We start from the raw sequence: 15,595 nt of genomic DNA on the forward strand, positions 1-15,595 counted from the left end.
ATGGTTGAAGAAACACTTTCTTCTACCACAATCTAATTTTGTTCTTGTAAGCAAAATGTGTGCATGCAAGGGTGTCCTTGAGAGGGCTGGGCATCAAAAAAAGGCAAGATGGCAGCAGGCACAACCATATAGTTTGACTTTTTTGAGTCCAGTCCTCACGGATGGCCCCCATGTGTGCCTCTGAGGCTAGATCGAGTTGGTAGAGACTTCTCTGCTCACTCTTTTTGTTTAATTTTCATAGGGGCGGCCTGTCGTGATTTGTGGTAAGGAAGATATCGAGACCATTAAAAATAACAAGCGAACCATCAAAGTTCCCCATTCGGTGGACTGTCTGCAGGGCATCCTGAGTGTGATTCCTTTACAGCTGCTGGCTTTCCATCTGGCTGTTCTCAGAGGCTACGATGTAAGTTACAGCTCTTCGGAAGCCCTTCTCACTCTCCCGATCCCATCGTTTTCTCTTCCCAGTTAACCCCAGAAGTTCAATCACTCACTTCAGGCTGTGATGTCAGGGGGTTAAGTGGATACGGCAAATTCCTGGGGATCAGCTAGGCTAAATGGAAGAGCAGGCATTTGTGACTTCCGAGCTAAGCCAGAGTTGAGGAACCATCGAGCATCCTTAACTTTTGCTATGACAAAGATTTTAATAGTTTTTATATCATTTTCATTCTTCCAGGTTGACTTTCCAAGAAACTTGGCCAAGTCTGTTACGGTTGAATGAGCTGCTTGCCCATGGTTGACAAGAGATTTCTTCCCCGTCACTTTTGGTACCGAAAAACGCTGATTTTAAACATTCTCCTGTGATCAATTCTTACTTCCAATATAGAAAAATCTTTATACTGTAATTGTTGCATTTGTGATAGTTAGGATTTGAATCCATAAACTCCTAGTAGCATTGTTCAGTGGCAGCTAAGTCAAGAGTACTGGTTTTTTTTCTTTTAAATGGTTTGTTGCAATCCTCGCCAGTTATATAAAACTGCCTCATTTCCTAGTTTTCTCTAGGACACTCAGAGTGGTGAGCTCTTGCAGGGTTGGAAATTGCAAATGACAGATAAGGACTTGCCTTCTTTCCCAAAACTGCTCCATTGCTACCATTGGGAGAGTCTGGTTGGACTTTTTTTTTGGCTCCAAGGTTTCTCTTGGCCAGTGCATTTCCCCCCCCCCCGCCGCCCCCCAGCAGTCCAAATTTGTGCAGTCTGTGCTGCCCCAGGCATCCGTTCCCTGAGCATTACTTTTTCCAACCCACTCCTGGTGGGTGGATTGTCTATCAGTCCTTGATTGCAAAGTCTGCATTTTGGAGTTACTCCCCCCAGACCTGCAAAAGGGTGTGAAAGCACCCTCCCCCGCCTCCCCCCCATCCATAAACAGAGATCTGCACAGCTGGTCCTTCTGAGGTGAAGGCCCTGTGTCAAGTCTTTAATGGGAATCAAGTCAAATGTCGGTAGGCTGACTTAACCTTCTAAGTGAGGAGCAGAGAAATCCCTTTTCTCCAAACAAGGTAAATTTCCATTTCAGTGCATCAAAGAGAAATGCCAGCATCTGAAGGTGCAATGAGGGGAAAAAAAGTCTGTCTTGTACTGGTGTGGCTGAAGGCGAACCAGCACCTGTCTGGGCAGCTCTTCAGTCCTTCTCCTGCTTCCCTCGACCTGTGAAGGTGTGTGGTGGATTCCAGGGGGAAGAGTAGAGTTGGAATAGGGGTCATCCAGTGAATGTGGACACCAGGGACGAACAAGGGAGTTGCATTTTCCATCTGGACATATTTTAGCTCTGCTCTGTATAGCATTCCTATTCCGGATAAAAAGAGGGAAAACCCCTGTGGATTTTGAATTGGAGGGTGAAGCCGCTGAGGAGGGGCCTCAGCAAAATGCCATTTCAAGGCCCCCTGCTTCTGCAGTTATCAGAAACGGGCAGATTTTCTTTCAGTTCAGATAGTTTGCTTTAAACTGTCTTTTAAACTAGATCAGCCCTCTGTTCTTGTGGATATTATGCTGATATATTTCTGCGGTGGGCAAGCGAGCTAAAATGATTCTAAAATGACCCCAATGGGAATAATACAGCAGGGAAGGCATGCAACATAAGGAGAGGACCAAAGATAAATAGATGCCTCGGGAAACATCGTCTAGCTCTGAAATCTCTAGAGGATGCGAACATAATAAAAATCCAGAGTGACCAAAATATGCCGCCCTTCAACCTCCTCCTCATTAGTTAATGGGACAGACATTGGCACCAAAAAGGCTTTCATTGATGTATTTCTAGAATGGAGAAAAGGCAAATTGCACAGAAAGTTAACAGAAATGTAAACTGTGTCAGAATATAGAGGCAAGCTGAATCTAGGCCTGTTCTTGGCACCCTTTGATCCTAATAGGGTGACACAGGGAGACCTGACCATCCTTCTTTCCTCACTGTGCACTTGGGGGATGGAGGGGAAATGACCAGCAGCGTCCATTAGATGGAAGCTAAGTTAAGGACCGCTTGGTAAGTGCATAGGAGACTACAGCACACATATTCATCCTAAAATGATGATTTGCACTCATGAAAGACATGGTAGTTTGTGGTGAACACTGGAAAGTTCAGACATTTTATTATAAAAAGAAGTTTCTTGGCCAATGTTGGCATTTGTGTAATGTCCAAATGCTCGGTCTCCATTCTTCTCGGGCTGCTGGTTCCCATCTGAGCTGCCATAACATAGTCAGAAGCCTTAGGATGGCTGCAGGGGGTTCTGCACTCCGCTTGGTCTCCGCTACTTTTAAGTCTGAGAATGAACAGGAAAAAGAGGCCACACCTATTGGAAGCCAACATGGCCTACAAGGCCAGGAGGGAGCCAAGCCGTAAAGGAAAGTGGGAGAAATTTCCCCGCTTCGCTTTCTGCATGAAGCGCTCCCCGTGCTTCCAACACACCCACCTTCCGCCCAGGAAAGCCATGAGTCTGGGGGGGGGGGAAATTCCCTGGAATACCACGTGACTCAAAGCACTTTCCCCCCAAGGCCAACGTTCTCCAGGGCAGGGCCCCCCAACCTCCAAACCACAGCCCCGGTACTGGGCCGTGGCCAGTTTGGAACCAGGCCGCTCAAGTGGCAGGCGAGGGGGTGTGCGCAGCTCCATTTGCATAAGCTGCGGGGCACTAACATGCATGTGAAGCTCCATTTGTGCAAGCAGTGGCTGTGAGTTTCACACACGTGTGCTAGTGCCCACTGCTCATGCAAATGGAGCTGTGTGCACCCTTTCCTCTCCCCCCCACCAGTCCACAAAACCGGAAAGGTTGGGGACCACCTTCCAGGGCACCCGGCCTTGTGTCCTGTGCCTCCTGGAGTCAGTTCAGTGCTGGCTTGGGCCGAGGGAAGTTGGCCTGTGTGTGTGTGTGTGTGTGAAAGAGAGAGACAGACGATGGAAAGAGGTGGGCACCGGATCACTTTCTTTTCCTGAATGTATTCAGCTTGCCTTGGTTGATGGGACCATAGTTCGTTTTGTGTATAACTTTTATCATTTCAGTTGTTCTCTTGATTTTGTATTTGTACCTTGCTCTTTGAATAAAGATAAATGTGTAATCTTCCTTACTTGAGCATCCTTGGATCATTGGGCTTCCTTCGGGGACACGTGCCACCCATGACGACTCAGATTTGGTCTTAGGTGGGCTTTGGTAAAAATTGTAAAAGGGGAAAAGGCCTGCCTGGTTAGGCCTGCATTTCATCCTGACCCTGATTTTGAAACCACGGCTTGGACTCATTTTATGAATTCCCTGCAAAGGGTGTATTATTTTGGCTGGGTTTTGTTCCCCAACTGAGGCACGGAACAGCCCTGACTCTCTTTATCAAAGCCCCACCCCGGTTTTACACATCTAAGAGACCAAAGCTGTATTCACACTATTGCAGCCACTATCTTCTGCACTTTCTTCCCAAGCTTTTTCTATAAAAAATTTTTTTTGCAGGTATTTGCAACTTTGAGGTGGCTTCTTAATCCACCCAGTCAGCTTTTGCGGAATTCTGCAGATGGCCAGTCACCTCCCAAATTGCCCCAGTTGGGCTGAATCTGCAGAACCCCCTCAAGGCAGGCAAAACCATCCATGCCCCACATTCTTGGCTAACTTGCCAAGTATTCACCATCTATTTACGGCCTCTTAATGTGGTTCATCTCTTGGGGAGGGGGTTTGCCTCAGACTCCGTCTTCTGGGCCAGTCAGTGGAGTTTGGTCTATGACCTCTAATGGTCTAAGCAAGATAACTAAACACAAGACACCATGCTGGAATGTGGCTGACGGAGCAGCTTGTGTGGTCCCAGCAACTGGGATGTTCAAGTCGTTCTGGTAGAACATTGGGAAAATCTTATGTGCTTGACAAGGATCTAACAATCTGTGTGTATGTATGTATGTGTGTTCAAGCAGAGGTTGCTGGACAGCTATTTTTTTTGGAAGTCTTCGATATGAATGTGGATTTCTACACTGATCTGTAAGTTGGGCTTAATGGTCTCCATAAACCCTTAAATGATGTGATATTTTAGAATTAAAGTTGTACGCATAAACGTCCACTGAGCCGATGGGGCCCATAAAGCTATTAAATCACTGGTGTAAATTATCCAGCTGCTGTCATTGGGTGAGGATTCCTCCACAAATACAAGACCAAATATTTTGGGGGGAGCAGGAAAGGGAGGGGCTGCCTCATCCATCACTTCCTTTTTTCTACAAATTGAACATAAAAACCAAAGCTCAGATTATTTTTTTTTAATAACATCAGAACTGAGAGAATAATGACTGCATTTAATTAAAAAAACCGACTCATGCAAACTAGCCAAAGGCCCAGAATAATTTGTTTACGCTGGCTGAAGAATCACGAATTGCCTGATTTCCATCCGCTGCACCGGCTGCCCCCATTTCCGGTTTCCATCCGGTCTTCACACAGGGCCAGGTTGGCGGCCCTGTCGTGTCTCCTGTGCTGGGCCCACTGAGCTGGGTGCAGAATAGCAGCGTTGGAAGGGACCTTGGAGGTCTTCTAGTCCCGAGACCACTCTGGGTCCTTGAATTCATAATCCCATGGATGACATTGGTTCAACAAGACTGATCTGTAAAACTTTTCAAAGAATACAATATGTCCAAAAATTTTACGAGAAAAAAACAACCACCACCATGCAGTGCTATTCAATTGAATTTAATCGTGCTCCATTCTGCAAGGAATTCTTTAAGGTAAAGGTAAAGTTTCCCCCGCACATGCGTGCTAGTCGTTTCCGACTCTAGGGGCCGGTGCTCATCTCCGTTTCAAAGCCGAAGAGCCAGCGCTTGTCTGAGGACATCTCCGTGGTCATGTGGCCGGCATGACTAGACACCAAAGGCGCACGGAACGCTGTTACCTTCCCACTGGAGTGGTCCCTATTTTTCTACTTGCATTTTTACGTGCTTTCGAACTGCTAGGTTGGCAGAAGCTGGGACGAGTAACAGGCGCTCACTCTGTTACGCGGCACTCGGGATTTGACCCGCCAAACTGCCGACCTTCCGATCGACAAGCTCAGCGTCCTAACCCACTGAGCCACCGCGTCCCTTCATAAGGAATTCTTTAGAATGGCTAATTTTGCATTATTTAATATAACGAGGCCCGAGGGCTTCCTAGTAAGAGAAAATACCTACATAGTACTGTATGTCCATACATAGTACAAACCCAGTTCAACCTCACTGTCACGTAACATTTAGTGTCACCGTCCCAAGTTGAACACTTGGCTTCTCCGTTCCAGGTGCTGGAATGCTTTGAGCTGATCCCGTTGGCTCTTATGTCACCCGGGAACATGAAGAAAAGAGAAGCCATCTTAGCAGTTGTGGGCCTGCATATCCTGAGCCCTGGGAAAGAGCGCCCTCAGCAGCGCTGGCCCAACACGCCCATTGCTCTATTGACATGGTCGCATCTTGGAAGCCTCCATCTAGACTTAGAAGATTCCTCTTACTCAAGCCTTGCTTGGATTCAGGTCTTGAAAACAGCTCATTCTGCTGAGATCCATAGCACCTTGCAGAAGTGTTGGGCACAATCTGTAACAGCAGCTGCCTGAATTTTGGGGGGGGGGGGTTCCCTGAGATGGGGAATGAGGACATTTGAATCGCTTCTGCAGGATGTCCTTCTGTGCAAAGCCATCACCAAGGGGTGGAGATGCACCAGACGCCCTTCCCACCGTGCGAAAACCTGTGGCTTTCTCCAGTTCTGGCTTGTGCTGCCATGGGTCAGTCTCCTAACGTGGGGTGGGGGTGGGGGATGGAGGGTGGGTGTTTCTCCTGCAATCTGACTTCAGCCAAATCAATGGGAGTTCAGGGCAAGGAATGGGCAGGCTCCCACAGAAGCCCTCAATTGCTGTCTACCAGCTTTCTTGCTGGTTGAGTGGAAGACGGCCGGTGATCACAATGCTTTGTAAAGGAGGTGCTTGTCATTTACACACAATATTTATACATTAATAAAAGCAATACAACCATAGAGAGAGAAAAAAAATAAACAAGCACAGCTTGATATAATAATATGCCATGAAATATCATTGGCTTTATAATAAGTTACTACAATGTGAAAAAAAAACCCAAGATCTTTTATCCGTACAGAATAGGAAATGCTTCCATTTAAAATATGGCAAGCACACAATAATAATATATACACCACAGATTTGGAATGTTGCTTTTCACTTGTGCACAGAACTTTTGCATATTTGTATTTGTGTATCTTTTGTCTGGATTTACATTTTTTTTATTATTTCGTATCCTTTCCCTGTTACCCTGGGAATGTATATTCTTTTGAGTCTAGAATCGAGAAGACAAAAGCTTTTAATAAAACCAGAAGCTATTTAAAATTGAACTCCCTCTCAAGTTGTCCCTATGCAGTTAGCAATAAAAATGCTGGGGTTGTTTTTCAAAGCATTTTGGCACATTTTGAGGCACTGTTAATTATAATGAGTAAAACCTACTTTTATATGACAGGACTACAGCAATAATATTTCTGAGCACAGTCCGAAGAGAGGATATCCATGGGGAGGGGCAAAGTCAAGATAGAGGCCATGCAATGGAAGACCCAACCTTTTTATAACACATAAAAAGATAAAGCTTTGATCACAGAGTTTGTGACCACCAACTTGACTTTATTTTACCTCCGCTGGGTATATCGCTCTGCTGTTGAATCGTCTTCCTGACAAACCCTGACAAAACCACGGAACTACTTTTCTGGAGTTCCCATCCATCTCTGCTGGCTTCTTGATACCCAGCAAGCTTCATCTGGAAGAAACTTAAAAGAGCTACTCAAGTGGATTGTGCCCAACCATTGCTAACTAGCCAACCCGGGTGTTGCGGCTTTCCTAAGAGGTAAACCCCAGTGATCAAATTGATCACAAGCTGCAATCCAATGAAAGGATATTTCTCAAGAGGGATCTCATGTGGCAGAAGCCAAAGGGATGCATGTGTACGCTTGTGTGTTGAGGGTGATCTTCACTGTTCTGCCTGCAGACACAGCAGTTATCTGTTCTGGAAGAAAGATCTATGGAAAAAGGCAATTGAATCTTTCTGCCGTGCTGAAGAAGCAGCTCTGGGTAAGTGTCCCCCCCCAAAAGGAGAACTCCCCCCCCCAGGACATTGTTTTTTCATCCTCAGTGTCCACCATGTTCTTTCATTCTTTGTTCTTTGCTTCTTTGAGGACGGAATAAGCAGAGACCACAGCTTGTTTTAAAGTTTTACACTTTGTTGTTAGTAGATCACTGAAAAAATCTCTCTGTCTCTGCTGGCATGAAAGTAGATCGGATTGGAAGCTTCAACTTCAGCCTTAGAAAAGGTCCTATTGAGTTTAATCATTGTAATGTGCAGTCAAAAGCCAGGTAGGAACTTCATGAGTGGTCCATTCTTTTTTTAAAAAAACTGACTTTCACATGTCACTTTGCAGAGATGGGTGTGTGCTTTGTACACAAGAGAACCACCTGCATTTCATTACAGGGCAGTTGGGCACGTTATCCCTTTGAGCAAAACTGTGCCCTGGCAAAGGCACAAAATGATGTTGCTCTTCTTTTTTTGGGCTTACTGCTGATGTTAAGCACATGTGTCACCTAACAACTAGGCTTTCCAAGAAAAACCTTCCAGCTGTAGAGCCCACACAGATATGACAGGGAGATACATGGTCCCTGCCAGTTCCTATTCATTCCTCTGCAGACCCCTTGCAAGAAGGATCAGAAAAGTCAAGATGGCAGCCATGACTGCACAGGTAAGGCCCATCCCTTTTTTAAGCACACAGATGCAAGATGCATCAGACAGAGAGGTGGTGCTTTAATCCTGTAGTTGCAGCCATCATCTTTTGATTTTTTTTGACCCCACCTGTAATACCCACATTGCTATGCCTGAAGAGCAATCTTAACACGGTGGCAATTCAGGAGCTCAAGCCAACCAAAGTAAAATACCGTCAGGTAGCATTGAGTTACACTTAAATAAAGGATGCTTAAGCCAAGGGATGAAAAGTTGCACCACTGAAGCCATAAAAGTGCAAAATGCTTAACTTTAGCTTTTGGAAATTAATTTGATGAGTGCAGAGGAGGATGTTTACTTAAGTTGTCCTTCGGAAAGCATCCACTAGTTAAAGTGGCATAAAAATTTAAACATTTGGTGTGCATGACCTCGGAAAGTTGCTGCTCCCTATTACATCCTCGGCTCCCAAAGGAGGGTCTTGGATGCTTTCCTGCCGGTGATGTTGAGCAGGACCAGTGGTCTTAAACTGGCTCACTCCCTGCCCCAATTTGTAACGCACAAAGAAGAACAAAATGCTACCAGGGCATCTTGGAGTGTCTAGTTTGCCTCCCTTGGCAAAATGCAGCGGGGCCATGAAAACAGCCCCATTTCTCTGACACCATAGGCAGGGGAGGGTCCCCAAAGTCAAAATAGTGGTCACACCATCATAATTAAAGCCCGATAGTTTCTGTCGTTTTTTGGATGGTCTAGCCCATTAATACACCATTAATGAGTATCTGGCTTCACAGTGTTCTAGTGGGTGGTGGGCCAAGGGCTCCCCGGCCCCCTGCAGCCTCCACTCATTGATCCCCTGACCCTAAGGTGAAAGCTGATGATGGCATCCCCAGCCATTTCAAGACAGAGAAACAACATGCTTTAAGCATATTAACTCTTAAAAAGGTAAACCCCTCCCTCCCCACTTGGGTCACTTACCACTCCAAAAATGCAAGCTTGGCCCTCCCCCAAAGTTGCTCATCCCAATTTGGATTATTTCAAGTCCTTTGGCTTCAATGGCCCTCCCTAAAGAAGGACCCACCCAGTGTCAGGCCGCGATCTTCAGTGATGCTTCTCAAACTTGGCGAGTTTTAAGAGACATTAGCTGGACAATGCTAGGAGCTGAAGCTCAGCTGCCTTAAAGGAGCCAAGTTTGAGAAATCCTGATCTGGAAGCTGATGGTGCTCACATGCCCAGAAATTCCAAAACCAGGGGGCACCCAAGGCAGAGAGGCAGGAGACGGTTCTCAGAAAAACCAGCGTGGGAAATGCAGTGAAATTCAGGAAGGTTCCAGCCATGTCGGCCAACACAAAACCATCTTTTTCCAAGCCGGGGGTTGTGAGGCTTCCATGTCTACCCATCCAACTACCTTTCTCATTTGCAGGTTATTGTCTGCTTTCCTTCTACCCATCGCAATCAAGGCAATCCCAAGGCACCCAGATTGAGAGGCCAGAACTGGAAAGCGACAGTTACAAGCTGGCTGAGTTCACCACCATGAAACCTTAAACCTGGGATAAGAGAAAGAAGCCACTCTGTCCAATTGGGTCAAGCTAATTGTGGTTTAATGGGCTGTTTGAATTACAAAACACAGGTAGTCCTTGACTCACAACAGTTCATTTAGAGACCATTCAAAGTTAAAACGGCACTGGAAAAAGTGACTTATCACACCTACAACCATTGCAGCATCTTCGTGGTCACATGATCAAAATTAAAGAGCTTGGCAACTGACTCATACTTATGACCGTTTCTGTGTCCCGGGGTCCCCTTTTGTGACCTTCTGACAAGCAAAGTCAATGGGGAAGCCAGATTCACTTAACAATTGTGTTATTAATTTAACGAGTGCAGTGATTCACTTAACAACTGGGGTAAGAAATGTAAAATGGGGCAAAACTCACTTAACAATTGTCTTGCTTAGCCACATAAATTTTGGGCACAATTGTCGTCGTAAGTCAAAGACTACCTGTATTCCATCCCATTTGAACCTGGGCTAATCTGATGAGTGAACCCAGCCAGGGCAACGTCATCAGAGCCACTTCCTCTCCAGCTTCTGCTGGCCTCTTTCTATTTCCTGGAATCCTTCTATTTCCGAGAAAATATAACTATGACTGAGATCTAGAACACCTCTAGAAGAATTCTCTCTGCCCCAGCTCTCATTCTAGACATCCGTTACTCAATCCACAAAACCATGTCAACATACTGGTATATGAACCCACTGGACAAAAAAAATCTTTGTTAACACCTCCAAAAAGGCAATCGGTTTTCAGCACTATCAACTCTCTTCGTTCTTTCATTTTCCCTTCTGGATTGCTATTTTTATGGCAACAGAACACAAGAGAACAAAAAAAATGAAAAAACAACAACAACAGTGGTCAATGTAGAAATGGAAATAGAGCTGTCTTAACACCCCCCACCCCCCCTGCATAGGAGTCTGTTTTAGAGCAGAGCAATTGCATAATATAAACTGTACCTGGAAGTCTCTGACAATCGGCATCTAACCATAGTTATTCAGAAAAAAGAAAAAAAACACTCAGCGTATATAATGGTCATGTTAATCCAGTTCTGTCTGCATCTCACCCTGGTTGACTCTGCTGTCCTGCTGTCAATCTGGGCTGGTTATTTTTCTAAGCTGGCCAGCAGGAAACTTCACCCAGAATTTGACCCATTTGGTCACCTATGTTAAGAAGAATAGGAGGAGGGGAGCGTGTTTGGCTATTTCCAGCTGTTTTATCTCCTCCTATAAAATCAACTGCTTCTTGATGCTTTCAGGTATTCAGACATTGCACAGGATGTCTGCCAATGTATCCTCAGAGAATGGTGGGACTCTTCCCACCTAGTCTGGCTCTCCAGCTTCTCGATCGATCGCCTGCTGTTAGCTGAAAAGCTGTGTGGTTTCTTTTTTGTTTTGCAAAGTGGAAGGCCCTGGAGTCTTTCACACATTACCGTAACCTGTATTTCACTGTAACGGCTCTCATTCTTGCAGCAACACACCCCGTCCAGATCCATGAAAAATTATCATCCCTCTGGTAGAAAATTCCATCACCATCAGCCCAGTTGATAGGAATGGCACTGTGTTGGACTGCAGTGGATTCTGTGATCAGAGGCAGGTTCTCCAGATGTTCCCACCACTAATTCATGGGGAAAGCCATTTTCCAAGGACTACTGGCTTTGCCCAATGATGCCATTTTCTCCCATCTTCATCCCACAGTCTTCCTTCCTTCCTTCCTTCCTTCCTTCCTTCCTTCCTTCCTTCCTTCCTTCCTTCCTTCCTTCCTTCCTTCCTTCCTTCCAATTGCAGAGATTCTTTTGGAACTGAAAACAGGGGATTTGAGATTTCCAGTAAAGTTGAGGCATCTTAAAAAAAAAGTAACGATAAAAGCAGTTCCTTTTCTTCCTCGCCCAGAACGCAAAGGCCACTTCTCTGAATGGAACTGCAACAGCGCAGCTGGAAATGGCTCGAGAAATGCTTCTGGGAGAGAGCGGCTTGGGCTTTAGATGGAAGGGCGGGGTGGGGGGCGGGAAGGAGGTGGAGCCCGGTTGGGGGGAGGAGCATGAGGAGGGGGCGGAAGCAGCGTGGAAGGTGGGGAAGGGGTGGGCGGTGTGGGTGAGCTCGGGGCTGGCGGGGTGTAGATGGGGGCCAGGGGGGGAGGGTTGTAAGCAGGGGCGGGGGGCGGGGATGGAGGGTGGTAGGTGTTGTTGAGCGGGTACTTGGGTGGCGCCTGGAAGGTCTTCACTCGGGTGAAGGTAATGCAACGTCCCTGAAAGACAAGCAAAAAATGAGACTCTTCCAGTAGGACAAAGTAAAGACACTGTAAATTCTGAATGCCTTGGGAAGAGGAGAGGAGAGGATAACACAATAACAGAATCACAGAGCCAGAAGGGACCTGGGAGGTCTTCTAGTCCGACCCCCTGCTCAGGCAGGACACCCTATACCAGTGGTGGCGAACCTATGGTACGTGTGCCAGAGGTGGCACTCAGAGCCCTCTCTGTGGGCACGTGCACCGTTGTCCCAGCCCCATGTCCCCCCACGGCCCCACCCTCACCAGCAGCCCCCTCCAGAGGAGAGTCACTCCCGGGCATGGCCCTCGTGGAGCAGCGTGGCCAAGGACATGGCAGCCGGGCAGCAGGGACAAGACTCCGCCCTCACGCTCCATCGTGTGCAGATGATGCTGTGGGGTGCAAGGAGAGGGCATGGTTGCCATGGCACTGCAGGGCCGCCTGGGCAATCTGCGGTGGGCCGTAGAGGTGGTGGGCGGGCGGGCGAGGGCCGGGGCGGTTTTTGGGCACTCCGTCTCTAAAAGGTTCGCCATCACTGCCCTATACCATTTCAGACAAACAATTGTCCAATCTCTTCTTAAAAACATCCAGTGTTGGAGCATTCACAACTTGTGGAGGCAAGTTGTTTCACTGATTAACTGAAGAGAAGAGGGGAGGAGAGGATAGAATAGAGGAGACTAGGACAGAACAGAACAGAACAGAACGTGGAACAGAATCACAGAGCTGGAAGGGACCTTGGAGGTCTTCTAGTCCAACCTCCTTTCCAAGGCTGGAGACCTTATTTCATCCCAGACAAAAGAAGGACCCTCTCCTCCACCCATGGGGTTAATGGAAAGCAAGCCAACAAGGGCCTGCATTGGCCATCCCCTTCCTTGTTTCTGGTCTTGGGGGGAGGGGGGCTTCAGTCAAGGTTTGCACCCCCTAACCATGGAAGCCTTCGTCCCTCTACTCCCCCTGCAAAGTTAAGAAAGTGAGAGGAACTGGCCTAATTAGAGAAAATATATTGCCTAATTACACAGATTTTTTTGTGCAGACCAGTTCCCTACTGTATTGCATTTTTGTATGTTACTGTGATGAAGATATGCAATTTTAAAGATATTCCCCAATACAGTTTTTTTAAAAATAGGTGTACTACATTGATTCTAAAATGTAAGTTTCTTTGCCTGGATTGTTAGAAAAATAGTGCAGGGCCACACCTGGCTCTGAGACCAACAGAAAAGCTGATGGCAAACCTGAGGTGCAGAGGGCCAGAATGGCAAACAAATGGTTGTAGATTAAACCAAACAACACGCAGATGGCCCTCATGGCCCTCGCTTACTGACCTGATGCTCCTTGACCATTGGTGACTTATGAAGGCACTGAACGAGTGGTATTTAAGGTCAGTCCTTGAAGTGGCAGCTGTTGTGGTATCCCCAAGATCACAGGATTGTGATCTGGGCTTTAACCAAATACAGTTTGGAGCATCCCTGCTGGCTTCCCACAAAGTCAGTGGAGAGGCCAGCAGGAAGTCAGAAGTTGTGGTCACATGAGGTCCTCACATAATGACACGATTCATTTAACAATGGCAAATAGGGACTTCCAGAATGGAACATTGCGGCTTATGACCACATTGCTTACTGATGGAAATTCCAGTCCCAATTACCGTTAAGTGAAGACTCCTCTTTTGTGGGATGGGATGGACAATGAGGGCCATGGAAGTGTCCTGTATGTCATTTGTAGTAGTGAGCAGAACACCTTACAAGAGTCCACCCTTTACCCATGCCTACCTCTTACTTTCTGTATATATTTTATTAATTTTTGTGGGGTTAGGGTTAGGGTTAGGATTAGGGTTGTTTTTTTTTTAAAAAAATAACATTCTTAATATTTAGCAAACATGTATTCATATATTTAAAAAACAATAAGTAAGAGTTAATTTCTATATTATCATAATATGTTAGTTAATCGCTCAATAGTCTTTTTCCTACTAGTATATCTTCAATGTTACATAGTACATATCATGTTCCTTTCTCTCTAACTCGTTTTTCTAGCCATTGGTAAACATTGTCCCATGTTCTAAAAGTACATTGAGTCTTCCTTCTCTTTTATCTTTAACGTCAATCTGTCCATTTCTGCACAATCTAAAATTTTCTTAATTAGTTCTTCTTCTGTTGGTAAGTTTTCATTTTTCCAATATTGGGCAAATACAATTCTTGCTGCAGTTAATACATGTAAAATTAAATATATACAATCTTTCTCATGGTTTCCTCCTATTATGCCTAATAGAAACAGTTCTGGCTTGAAATCTATATGTTTTTTAATCATTTTTTTCCAACCATATGTGTATTTTTGACCAAAATCTTTTAGCTTTAGGGTATGTCCACCAGATATAATAATAAGTACCTGGTTTTTGTTTACATTTCCAACACTTGTTTGATGTATTTTTAAACATTTTTGCTAATCTCACCGGTGTTAGATGCCATCTGTAAAACATTTTGTATAAGTTTTCTTTGTAAGCCACCACTTTCATTAATTTAGCATTTCTTTCCCATAATCTTTGCCAGTTTTCTAATTCTATATTATGTCCAAAGTTCTTTGCCCATGTTTACCATTGGTTCTTTTACTTGTTCCTCTTCCATCTTTAACAAATATTCATAGAGTTTCTTAATCAATTTTTCATCTGTTTTTAGTAGTATCTGGTCAAATACTGTCTGTTCTTTACAAAATCCCATTGTTTTAGCATCTTTTTCATATCTTTTTCAAATTCAAAAATTTGCAAGTATGGCCACCATGATAGTTCATGCCCATGCCTACTTCTTACAAGGCATTTAAGGACCTTGCAGGGCATGGCCAATATGGTTCTGAGGGTGATGATAAGAGTGCCATGTTTTGTGACGCGAATGGCCTTGGGTGAGCGGAGGAAGAAACGCAGCCGAGACAATGGTCGGATAAGAGGCAATCAGCCCTGTGGTGGGGGAGGCGTTTCAGGAGGGACCTTCCCTTCTGGGGGAAAAGCTCTCAGTCTTGCAAGATTCTCTTTAATGTGACCCTTTAGTGCAGGGGTCCCCAAATTTGGCAACTTTAAAACTTGTGGACTTCAACTCCCAGAATTCCTCAGCCAGCCATGGGGAATTCTGGGAGTTGAACTCCACTAGTTTTGAAGTTGCCAAGTTTGGAGACCCCTTCTTTAATGTAAAGATCAAGCTAATATTCCTCAGCGTGCTTCTCGTCTGGACTACGTCGAAGGGCTAGTAAATTTTGCATTGCAACATTTCCAAGTGGGCCGGTTCAGTTTGGTGCCGGTCAAATATCTTTCTCTTTGGCTCCATTTGTGCCACCTGTCGAGCGCCCGGCTCATGCTCTTCTGCGCAGGGCTGATGCCTCACTGGGGAGAGAAATCTTGCCTGTGCGGCAGAAGTATCTCCCCCCCACCCCCAGGGATTAGAGGGGGCGTCTGCAAAGGACACAGCCGGTGGTCAGGGCAGGACCGAGCAGAGGGAAGGAGCCAGCAGTCTGAAGCTGCAGGCCCCCTTCCCAGCAAAACCAGTAGAGCTACGGCTGACCTTCCCAGGTCCAAACTGGGAAAGAGAGAAAGGCTCTTTTGTCAGTCGGTCCTGCTCACTGCGCTCATCACAGATAGTCC

General features: G+C 45.8%; 2 protein-coding genes across 3 annotated transcripts in view; one reads left to right on the forward strand and one right to left on the reverse strand.

Annotated features, from left to right (window-relative positions):
• GFPT1 (glutamine--fructose-6-phosphate transaminase 1) overlaps positions 1-3,547 on the forward strand; it is a 52,412-nt gene extending 48,865 nt beyond the window's left edge. For both annotated transcript variants that reach the window (XM_083368263.1, XM_083368264.1), the window contains 2 exons: positions 242-403; positions 674-3,547. In XM_083368263.1, the coding sequence (XP_083224389.1) occupies positions 242-403; positions 674-718 (207 nt within the window). In that variant the 3' untranslated portion in view covers positions 719-3,547. The remainder of the gene's footprint in view (positions 1-241; positions 404-673) is intronic.
• Positions 3,548-11,690: 8,143 nt separating this feature from the next.
• The window catches only part of ANTXR1 (ANTXR cell adhesion molecule 1), a gene marked incomplete at its 3' end in the record, with an annotated part of 168,815 nt that continues 164,910 nt past the window's right edge, over positions 11,691-15,595 (reverse strand). Inside the window, exon 18 of the mRNA XM_083368341.1 lies at positions 11,691-11,957. Coding sequence (XP_083224467.1) covers positions 11,691-11,957 — 267 coding nt within the window. The remainder of the gene's footprint in view (positions 11,958-15,595) is intronic.

Source organism: Vipera ursinii (genome assembly GCF_947247035.1).
Source record: "Vipera ursinii genome assembly, chromosome: 8".
NCBI lineage: Eukaryota > Metazoa > Chordata > Lepidosauria > Squamata > Viperidae > Vipera > Vipera ursinii.